General features: G+C 32.3%; 1 protein-coding gene across 1 annotated transcript in view; it reads left to right on the forward strand.

Annotated features, from left to right (window-relative positions):
* The first annotated feature begins 263 nt into the window (after window positions 1-263).
* The window catches only part of LOC125060038 (tyrosine-protein kinase Drl-like), a 50474-nt gene continuing 37912 nt past the window's right edge, over window positions 264-12825 (forward strand). Inside the window, exon 1 of the mRNA XM_047664791.1 lies at window positions 264-745. Within this exon, the coding sequence (XP_047520747.1) occupies window positions 637-745 (109 nt within the window). The 5' untranslated portion in view covers window positions 264-636. The remainder of the gene's footprint in view (window positions 746-12825) is intronic.

The raw sequence follows: 12825 nt of genomic DNA on the forward strand, positions 1-12825 counted from the left end.
ATAATAATAGTAATATTGTGATAATCAGACACTTATAAATACTTACTTTTAATAATGTCACAGGCTGTAAATAAATAAGCTTTTTAGAAGTTTATATGTTTAAAAACGTTTGAAAAGTTGCAATATTTGCTATTGAACTTGCAGATTTGGCTGATAAAATCGTTCAAGGTGCTTTATAAAGCAAGTTCACACTGTGCAAGTAAGTGCGCATGACAGCGTAACTTGTTGTCTCTACGAGGCGAACACGGCAGTGCGGCGTGATACCGCGTTTGGCACGCGTGGTGTTACCTTCCGCTGCTCGCCGCGTTCGAAATTCGAAAATTAAAAACGCGCGGGACTTCTGTCAAAAAGTATTTATATTTTATTCTTTTGAATAATTATTTGTATACAATTTAGTTTAAGCTTAATATTTTAAAATGTAAAATAATGCTTATATATTATGTGACGTATACTCAGCATATTTAAGACTATTTAGTATTAGTAAAAAACAAATATTGTAGAGGTGACAGAACCTCTTTTCAGAAGGAAAAAATTGGGAGAAGTCGCGCGTTTTTTGTTTTAAATGAAATGGATACGACGTAGAACTTTAAATGTGAACAGTGAAAATAAAAATGATAGAACAGTGAGTTTTTAGTAATGGCGAGTAAAAGACTGATTTTCATTTGGGCGGTATGGCTCGCGTTGCCCCTGGCAACGGGCCATCTCAACGTGCTTATTAGCCAAGCAGAAGTAATGAAACTTTTGGGTGAGTTATTATCAAGTAGTCATTTACATTACGATTATCTTATCACCAGCTTCTATCTCAGAATTGATGTGATCTCTCTTTATTAATGTGATCCGCACAAAAATTAATTTCGTCTGGTTTTTGAGTTCACGTTCATACAGACAGATGTGACCTACGGAATATTCGTGATATCAATACACTAAGCATGACCTCATGTTTTACGTTTACTAGTAACATTAAGAAGCAGTCCTAGTATGTAATGAGCATTATATTTGCTTTAGAGTTTACTAGCCGTTTCCCGCCCGCTTTGCTGGGCAAATTAAAATAGGAAATAAATAAAATTTTATGTTTCATTATTATTGTTTTTTTTTTTCATATTTTTATTATTCTTCTTTTTAACTTCCCGCTAAGAAAATTTTCGAAAATCGAGTTCTTAACAGATGTTGACGTTTTGAGGTTCTAGGAAGCCTCCCCGAATGTTTCCGCGGTGAAGTCCGTATGTATAAATTTTCATCAAAGTAAAACAGCAATAAAAAAATGAAGGAACGTTGGAATTTAAAAATAAATAGCCATAAACCATCTAGTCAACTCATCGCATCGAATGGCAGTAGTTTCATGTCGATACGATCAGTGGTTTAGGCGTGTAGGAGCCTCAAACGAAGACCATATTTCTTATATATATCAACTCTTTCAACTTTTTGAATCGTTATATCTCAAAAACGGTGGCTCTTAGGAAAAAAGTATTTTGACATTTTTAGAGATAATTATCTGATCTACAATTTTTGTCTAAACTAATTTTATGATAAAACTTACCATTTTGCTGAAAATCGCGAAAAACCCATTTTTGTGATCTTTGACCCGGAGTAAATTTTTTTGCACGTGCCGGATCGATGAGGACTTTTCACATTTCCTTTATAATAGTGTATTGAGCAATCCTACCAATATTCAGACAAGTGCGAATTATTGTAACCTTGGATGTCTAAATTGACCGGACTATAAGCGCAATACTGAAAGACAAAAAAAAATCAGTGGTGCTACAACCTCATTAGGTCTTGGCCTCAGATTCCTAACCTACTTGTCTAAATCTAATAGACAAGTAGGTTATCAGCTTCCAGTGCCTGACACACGGGTCTAAGAAATGTCGGTTTCTTCACGATGTTTTCCTTAACCGTTCGAGCAAATGTTAAATTCGCATATAGAAAGAAAGTCCATTGGTGCAAAGCGGGGGATCGAACCTACGTCTTCAGGTATGAGAGTCACACGCTGAAGCCACTAGGCTTGCTCTAAAAAAACTCAAACACGGCTGGACCAATATTTTTGCTCTCAAACATAAAACATAATACAAGGACAATTAGATACTTATGAAAATATTTAGTTATTTATTTATTTATTCATACTTCATTGCCATAATACACATACAGGTTTTAATACTCCTTTTAAGCATATTCCACGATAGCTTAAACAAGTCAGGATCTGAATGTTGGTAATTGTATTGTCCGGGATGCGAGTAGTATCTATCCAGTAAATACTCAGGTGATTTTGGTACCTCGGTTTGTGTTTTCATTGCAGAAACTTTCCAATAAATCGCCTGGGTTGTTAGTGTACCGCGCTACAGATTCCATTAAATTCCTTGCAAATAAGCGTACATATAACTTGGTGGAAAGTTGCGATTCGAACACACGTTTGAGAGAGACCAGATAGTACTCATTACCACCACTAAGCAATTATATACGTAATTTCTTCTAAAAAATGCCACCGTATTAGAAAATTTGTAGGTTTTTTCCACGCACGTATATTCCCTTCAATTATAGTTTCATAAATAATGAGGTAGCCGCCCAATGTCTCAGACAATATAATCAATAAATTATTTACCGAAGTTCAATATCAGTGACACTATCAAAACAACTACACAAAGACCTGTCGCTTCAGCATCGCCGTCCCCATTTCCGAAGATCAAAAAATGTAATTATCTACCCCTGATCTACCCTCAACCATTTATATTTGTTCTACAAATTCGACGTATTTCGTACGCAATTTGATGTGTTTCCGTTGCACAAACCTATAAGATCTTTACACGACTGTGCAAAAAGGTATAATTTTAGGGTTACTTTTAATGTTTTGATAACATTAATATTTACCGTGATTTGGATTAAGTTTACAATGCTATCACGCGATAAGTTTCCGCGTTACCGCTAGAGGCGCTGTTAGATTTTTCATAGATATATTTGAGCAGTCGTATTGTACTCACATAATACTTTGCCAAACTCATAACTAATTGTTTTTATCATGTATATTTATTTTAATACATCACTTGCTGACCCGAAAAGCTGACGCGCGAACTTCGTGCCGCATAACTGTCAATGAATGTCGTGTTACAAATTAGCTGAACTTAATTTAAGATTTGAATGATGATGAAAGTAATGAATACAAAATAAATATTGAGTTCTTTAAGATAACAATATAAAAATTATTTTATATTGTTATTATGTAATTATATTATTTAAGTAGCTTATTATTATATTTTTCTTAGTTTACATAAAATATATTTCTGAAAGCACGCATAAATATTTGACATTCATTTTAGGTAAATCCTCTTTCATTACTGACATTATTATACATTTTTAAGATATAAAATACGTCACCAGTTCTCCAATTATAATTACATATTAATAAACCCCAACTTGTTTTGACATATTAAGATATTTACATAAGGAAACTAATTAAAAAGTAAATCAATTACTATGATTGAGTTTTGATGACCAAAATGAAGTGAGATTATATTTAATTTTAACAAATATAAATCATAAACAAACCTTATTGCATACATGAATAGTATTATTTTGTTACTTGAAATGTAATTTTAAATACGACTGAAAATTATTTGTTTATTTTTTTACTAGAAAAGTATAACGTTAAAACGTGCCGTTACAAACTAAGGGAACAATGCTATCACACTAGGTTTATTCCTTAAGGGTGCATTTCGGGATCTTATTAGAGATAAAAGAAAACTTGCCACTGCGCTATGCATACAGAACTGGGGACTCATAAACGACAAATGCATGGAAATAAAAGTAATGGCGCATACATGACGGTATGAAGTTATAAGTCACTGGGGTGTGTATAATTTGTTTGAAATGAATGAATCGTTTAGTTCTCATAAGGTTTTATTACTGCTTGTTACTTACGCAAGGCTAAAACTTCAGTTCGAGTATATGCGTTTTTTATAGTATGTATATTATTTATATATGTTTAATAATATTTTAATTGCATACGTAAATATAATTCTTTGTACACAGCGTCAAATTAAACAATACGTATTACATAATTGTTAAAATAAAATAATGTTAATTACGAAATAGGTCGGTTACTTCGCACAATGAACAAATGCGGATTAGAGTCAACGACTTAGGTCATAGAACAATTCCATAACGATTTTATCACCAAGGAGTTTCCATTTTATTTTTTATACTCTTACTTCTTAGTAATATTAAAAACGGGGATAGCCCTTGTAAAAACTAAATCAGTACAAATATATTTTAATTAAGGTAATCATTCGTCTCTTTTTATCAAATTGTGTGTACGCTGTGATGAAAAGAGATGAGTAATTTGGGGCAATAAAGCTGATTTATTGTTCTGAAGAAGTGTTATTAGTTTAACACAGTGCACGAAAACCATAACATACAATTCTGTAGTAAACGTTTTTTTTCTATCTAGTCTAATATTTTGACGTGTGACATATGTGTTAAATATCACTAGATCTACAGTGTCAACTGTATATTGAGAATATTAAAATCTATAATATAAAAATGAATCGCAAAATGTGTTGGTAAGCGCATAACTCAACAACGCCTGGACCAATTTGGCCAATTCTTTTTTTATAATATTCCTTGAAGTGAAAAATTAAAAAAAATTGAGTGAAAAAACAACACTTTTCTATATTCCCATACAAAATATTCGTAATAATACTTAAGAGTCAATTTGAACTTTAATACCATATCATAAAGTTCAAGTGTTAGTGGAGGGGTTCCGGGAAGGTAAATTTTTATTTTTTGACATAATGTATTTGTTGTCTTATCAACTTTCTTTTTTTTATCTTACTAGCTAGACCGGTGTCCCGAATAGCAGAATAAGTATTTAAAAAAAATAAAGAATCGACTGTTAGGCGGTACGATGTTCGCCAGGCCAGCTAGTATCGAATATAAATTTTTACAGATCAAATAAATGAAATAACGACAATTGACAATTGTGTACGTCAAAAATAATAGTTAAAGTGACGCATGGCTGGGGAGGATTAATGAAAGTTCAAACATCAATTTGGTTGAGTCTTATCGCCTCGGAGCAGCTTGGGGTGCCCTACACCCTGCATATGGTAAGATAATTGTACTTTTTGTAGTACTATTGAGTACAGCAGGTCTAGTGTGTTAAAGAGGGTTTCTCTTTTCAAACCTTTTCCTTTATTCACATGTATGTGATAATCGTTTAGGATTTTACTCAGAGGCCAGTCAATCGAATTGTGCAGCTTCTCTTTAATTCTCATGTCAATATAATAATAAAATAATAAATTTGACGACTCATTGGTCTAGTGGTTAGTACCCCTGACTACGAATCCATGGGTCCCAGGTTCGATCCCCGAATGAGACGAACATCGATGTGATGAGCATTTGGTGTTGTGCTTAGGTCTTGGGTGTTTAAATATGTATTTATATGTCTATCTATATCCGTTGCCTAGTACCCATAACACAAGCTTCACCAGCTTAGCATGGGACTAGGTCAATTGGTGTGAATTGTCTAAAAAAATAATAATAATAATAATTAACCTTTATTTGAACTTTATTTCTCATTAAAAAAAGAATGTATTACTGTAGTATGACGTAGTATTATGTATATATGAAGGAGACACACGTTGCCATCAGCCGTCCCAATTTTAGTCTAGGCTCATTCTGATATGTATCTTTAATGCCCTTTTGAATTGGTTAAACGCGCTAATATTTCGAATTTTAGAAGGTAATTGATTAAATAATTGCACACCCTCATACTTAATAGATTCCTTCAAATAATTTGTACGCGGCATTTTTACAATTTACAATTATAATAAATTAATCTATGGGACACCAGTCAGTTAACTGGATTGCGTTCCCGTGTAGGCCTATCGGTTGTGCCAGTAGGTATGTCGTCAGTCTTCATTTATAAAAAATAAATGTAAATGTATTCTTTATTAAACTAATAGTTAGTTTTTTGTTCCTGTTTAGTTTTTTTTCTTAATAACTATATGTACTGTGTATGTTTGTACTTCTTGCCTACCTTATCTAATTTAATACATTTTTTTTCTCACAGTGGTTGCCTGGAAGAGATCGCTCGAAAACGATAAGCCTCCTTTTCATTTAATTATGTTCAATTTTTATATTGTAATGCAACGAAGTGTTAATAAATAAATAGTTAAAGTACTTCTACTATGTTCCTTATGTTGTCCTCACACTTTAGACATTGCTTTCTTTTGTCTCGGTTTATACAACTGAAATTCGACTTTTTTTACAAATTCTTTATTTACCGATTCGCGTCATGCTTACATATCGCATGTGTGCATATATATATATTTGTAGGGAATGGATTGCGTCACAATTTTTTACGGGCAATCCCTTAGATTAAAGTATTCAGTGATTAAAGTATTCAGTGCGTCTTCGAAATACGCTCATATTTAAAAAACTACAATTATATGCGATTAGAATGTTCTATTCAATATTATGTGTATTAATTGCAACAATAGTCTGTACTAGCCACGATCTTCATACAGTTTATATCTATGTACTAAAACGTTAACCCCGTTAAAACACTACATATACACGTGTATATATATATACATTTGTAAGGGATCGTTCAAATACTGGAACGTGTAACTAACTACAAATAATCATTATAGTTAAGACTGACTGGAATGACCCACTTGTTGCCGCCGCATGAACTAAACACATTACTGCCTCCTGCGGTGAAAACCTTATTGAGGGCAATATCAATAAAACTATGAACTTCATGCCTGCCTGGTCAATTTATAGTTGCGTAAAGTTATATAGATTGGTATATTAGATATGATTCGTAGCTTTTTTCATAATTTTGTAAAGTAAAAAGCAATAAAAGCAAAAAGATTTATTATTATTTACGCGAGTCTATATAAGAAAATTAATTGAGATGTTTTTAAAATTATTCTGTGTCCTTTGAAGAACCATACTGTTTATTATAATAGTGTTCCTTTAACTTATTTTATTTTAGATTTTATCGCTATCTTCGTGCTGTGTAAGAAGTAACACTGGCCAGTTATGATTTAAATTAACCGAAAATTCACACCATGATTAAAATAATGGCTTAGTTTAATGTTTTTTAGTTTGTTTGCATTACACACAATTTAAAAACCATTACATTTTTATATTATAATTAACTGCTTCAGAATATTAAAACAAAACATTCCCGATTTGAAGAGTGACGGAGCGTTTATTGGCAGTTCCTCTCGTCTCTTGATTGGCGTTGCAGTATTGGAATAATTTATTTAATTTATTGATATGTATCGGTGCACATTGTTTTACGTATATGAATGTATGACGTTTTGATTTCTGTAAATTTTGGATTAGGTATTGTGAAAATGTCCAGTAATTGTTGACCGGAGAAATGTAATCATTAGATTACATTTCTAAATATATAAAAGATATAAAATTCTTGTGTCGCGGTGTTTGTAGTTAAACTCCTCCGAAACGGCTTGACCGATTCTCATGAAATTTTGTGTGCATATTGGGTATGTCTGAGAATCGGACATCTATTTTTCATCCCCCTAAATGTTAAGGGCAGTACCCCTAAATTATTATTTTATTTTTAATTTTTAGATATTTCACCCCTCTACGATCAACCCCTATTTTTTATTATAAATGATATAGATGGCAAAATGACGTTTGCCGGATCAGCTAGTTAATATTATATATTCAGCCCATTGGAGTAGTAGTTTTAAATCTACTGCGCTAATAACTTTAATGAGGTATTTAACGGTTTTGTTCTTGTAGCAATTTTCATAGGTGCTCTGCTGCTGCCAGTTATAATGTGATGTTTTTTTGGTTGAACACAAAAAAGTTTTATTTATTTACAGCTTATTTTTGGCCAAATTTTAAATTAAAAACGTCTAAAAATTCTCGAAATGGAACAAAAAACCTTAGTAACCAAACAATGCTTTAGTAACGGTAATCTCATAAAATTGAGAGAAAAATACTTTCTATACTTAAACCCTTCCGAGAATATAATCTGTCGTAAAGCCAGTAATGTTTTAAAAATGACAAACTGCGTTTACGGTTTCGTTTTAATTGGACATGGGTGTCCAAATTTTTCAAATGTCATATGTTGGGGTGATTTGTTCAAACAAATCACTACCGAAGTTAATTATATCTCGCGATTAGTTGAGTTTCATGTTATGACAGATTTCATATTTTAACTGACTTATTACATTAGTTCATGAAATATTTAGGTTTTTATGAATGTTTACGTAGCAATATTAAAATATTTTATTAAAACATTTAACTGTTGAAAATTATAATGATCTCAAATTCTGAGGACATTATAATTATTAGCTATTTCTGTCGCGCAGTCTGTGTTACAACTTAAACACAATTAAATATGGTGCATGTTAATAGAAAGTCGATAAATCAAAACACACGATACTATCAATTTAATGAATTAAATGTGTTAAGTGAGGATTAGTTTATATTGGCATGAAGATAAGCAAATTTTATGTTCAATGAAGTATTCGAAAAAATTTCTTCCACGCCTAATAAAACGTCCATGCGTATCTCTCTCCCAAAATATGGCGAGGGGGACAATGGCTGTCCATGCGTCATACTCGTGAACGGGTCCTACTTGTGGTGACTGGTCGGACTTTAATTCGTATATGCGGTGATGTTAGTTATTTCGACTATGTATGCGTGTTGTTTCCACGAGAATGTAAGTGCGTGCTCCTATTCCACCATGCCTCCTGCTGATAGAGAACAAATCTTTGTTTATTTTATTATTGTTAATTAACTATTAATTACTTAAGATGTCACGTAGAAAATGGTGTAATGGTTGCAGGTAATACAAACATTTTGTAAAAAAAAATCTTGGCTATTAAAAAGAATGGCGGAGGGTTTGTTGCCAGTTCTTCTCTTCCGTTCTACGCCCTTGATTTGAGAACTGGCAGTAAATGTAAAATTAGAAGCATTTAATATGTATTTCTTTTTTGAACGTTCATAAGTGTACATGGTGTTACCTATATAGAATAGATGGTATTGATTTGAATAACTAAACGATATTTATCATAATATCAAATAGTTATTTCTCTCTAACCTTTTTGTAATAAATTTAGATTTTCGTTAAAGAAGTTTTGTCTTAAAATATTGTCAAAGTCTACTACGACTTGGTATATGTACTTGTATACCAACTGAAGTCCAAGGTTACTGTTTAATCATAATAATTCACACACAATTTACACGTACATTAATCAGTCGAATAGCCGATAATATCTCCCAACGGTGGTTCGTTAGCGGAATGACTACATGATACACCATGGGTTTATCATTTTTGGCCCAATTTACCTTTATTTCGACCATTGGGAGCCATTTGATTCCACATTACGAGTTCGCGTAATTTATTATCGTTTACATTTATTGCATTTTTGTGTTCTCAATATTTTATTACTGTTCCCAGTGCTGGACAGTGGTTCAGAGGCAGTACAAAGTTTTGTCTCTGATTTCTGCATTTGTTTCTTTCTTCTTTAGTAAAGGTAATCAGCCTGATAGACTTCGTTGATTTTCGTTTTTTTCGACTCTAGACCCATGATTTCTATCGTTAAGATTTTTCAAAAATTTATTGAAATCATTTGGAATTTTTCATTATATGTTATGAAAATTTACTTACTGTTTTTTGTTAACCATTTACGAGAAATTTCTTCCTAATGATCAATTCAATTATTTATATAAAAATTTGGTATGTTGAATAGTTGGGGGGGCATAAGAATTTGAGATAGGCTAAGGTTGGGTGCAAGGGCACAAAAAAGGTTGGGAATCACAGCTCTAGACGGTTTCTCTCTGGTTTATATTGAGCGAATGACATTAGTCACTGTGACTGAATTTGTTATTAAGGCAGACTTAAAATAAACTAATATTATAAATTACTTTTATCAGTCTTCGATGATTTAAAATAACAAAAATAAATTCTCCTGAAAAGGTTTGAAAACAGATCGGTCTCGTTTATTTTTAATTTTGTTTACATTGTATTATGATTCAAGCAACTTAAGAAAATTAGGTGACGTAAACACACCTGTTGTTTTAGGCGCTTGGTGATCTGCGTTAATTAATTAATTCATAATAGCATTAATTACTAAGATTTTATATATATAAAGTGTATCTGTAGCAACTGTTGCAAAAACAGAAAACAATTTACACATATTGATATTATTTTTAATAATAATTCTTTAAATTTTAAACTCAAATCCTATGTGATACGGTGACACAAGCTATGGAGACGGTCCTTGGGGATATTATTTCTATTATGGAATTTTCTTGCCAGTTTTCTTGCCCGCTCTACGCCCGTGACTTGCAGTATGGCAGTAAATGTAAATTTAGAATTAATTTAACTTCATTTCTGACGTTCATAAGTGTACTTAAATACCTATATGAATAAAGTTATTTTGAGTTTGAGTTTATTATTAATATCAAGCCTTTATTGCTGACACCCAGTATAATATATAAACACTTATTTAAGTTACATAACCTAACCTACATATGGCCCATTTTTGGTAATCAGCGTGTCCTGTGACACATAGGCCTCTTCCAGCTGCTTCCATTATTTTCTGATGTTAGCTCTTTTTTTCCAAGTTGTGTCTCCTATTCTCTTTAATCTCTTGCTATGTCTTCCTCTTTTCCTTTTTCCATCTCGTAGTTACCATTCTGTAATGATTTATGTCCAAGCAAATCGATATAGAAATCTGTCACCCTGTTTAACAGCCTAACCGTTTTCATTATTTCGAATAGGTTATCTGACCGTAGACACTATGGTGACAATGACATATGACATATGACGATAGTCTATGGCATCGACTATCATTGCCAAAGAATGTGGATCATTTTGAAATCTCCTATATCATCTTCGTCAAATTCCTTCCGTACGTGAAGCTATTTTTACGATTTTCGTTTACGTCGTTATTCGCCACCTTGTCATAATATTTTCTAATACCTCGATAAGTGTTATTTTATGACCGTTCTGCTATTAACGAAGAAACGGCTTAGTACATTGTTTACTTTATGCCTGGAATCTCGGCTCCTAAATTTTGTTGCATTATTTTTATGTGAATCTTTAGGAAGTTTTTTGATAGGCAAGCTCTGAAATTGGGTTAAAACTACTTGTTTAGTTGTCAGTGTACTTAAGGAAGTAATTAAACACAATAGAAACATTTATTTAATAAATTATTTTTGTCTATAAAAGGAAAAACTTTTATATAAAATATCGTAAAAATACTGACACGTACACGTGTTATGTTAATGGAGGATTTTCAAGCTATTGCATAGATTTTATCGGGGGTTTGAGCGCGGCGACCGAATCAAGAAATTCCGTAACGAAATAAACCTAACACACGATGATGTAATATAGGTGCGGCCAATACGCGTTAGAGCGGGACAGAACGCATACAGCATCTCACATTGGTTTAGCGTGATCGAAAAGGCGTGTTAGTAAAAAATACTGCAAAAAATAATTATATTGCATAAGTTTATTAAAAATGCTATGCAATAGCTTTACCGCGGCAGTCACCGAGTGCCACACTTTTTTTTTAATTATATAAAAAACACAAGCAAGCAATTGAACTTTCAATTTAAACTCTTAATTATTTTGCTAATTTAAAAAGTGTATCAAACTCATGGCTACAGATGTTCATTTACAATATTGACCTAACCCTGAACTGTGGTTATTGATATCCCCAGAGACATTTATGAAGATATTAATCTGGAATATACAAGAATAACAGATCCCTGGTCGGATCAATACGAGGTCAAATATCAATATTGCTATCCGGAAGTAAATTGCTTAATCCAACATTATTTAGTTTACAAATTTCCGTTTTAGTTAATTTCACTTTAACCCTTGCCCTGCGATTCTATAAACAATAAACTACAAGCTCCCACCTTATCAGAATGCCAAATCATAAAATGACTGCTTCACGACTGATTTGAGAGCGACCGCCGATGCGAAAACCGCTGTGTGAGTTCGAAAAGTGAGTTACAGAATCGCAGGGCTGTGTCTTTTAGATTTCATTCCATGACTTCAACACACACGTGGACTATTTAGTTTGTGAAACTACTTAACATAAGTATCATAAGTATAATATATTATAAGTATTTTGTGGGTGTTATATGTAAGTTTAAATGTTTCTTTCTTTTATTTATGAATATATTTGTTAGCGCAGCTTGAAATATACCAAAAGAAGTACTCGGGATGAAACATATATTAGGTGTTAACTTATGTCAAACTTTTTGAAACCACTTAGACGACAAAAATCTAGATGATGTGAATGAGGTGAATAAGGAAATGCATAACCAGGCTTTCATCTTGATCGAAGATATGTGTTACCTCATCAAAAAATTTTGTATATCAGAAAGTGCTTTAACATGCAGTAGCGCAATATTGGCGCTAGAGAGAAGAGGCCTATCGGTAAAACTGCCATTTTTCTTTCGCAATGGCAGGCAATAAAACATTTCTGTATTTGCAAAAAAAGTTGTATTAATGTTATTACCTTAATGAAATCCTTAAATAAGTTTAACTAAAGTAACAACTATATTATTAGACTGAAAGGCGGAACGAAGTTAGCCGGGTCAGCTAGTTATCAATAACGAAGAAAAACCAAAATCCATTAATGTGTGCGATACTGGGTTATTATTAAGTATTACCCAGATCATAGCTTCAATCAATACGAGGTCAAATATACGAATATTTTTCTGTATATCAATGTCTACTAATGTTATTCAGCATTTGTTACAAATACTTGTCAGAAACTATTATACGTACTTATTATATTATATTTTATTATAAGATTCCAGTATTTG

Source organism: Pieris napi, chromosome 20 (assembly GCF_905475465.1).
Source record: "Pieris napi chromosome 20, ilPieNapi1.2, whole genome shotgun sequence".
NCBI lineage: Eukaryota > Metazoa > Arthropoda > Insecta > Lepidoptera > Pieridae > Pieris > Pieris napi.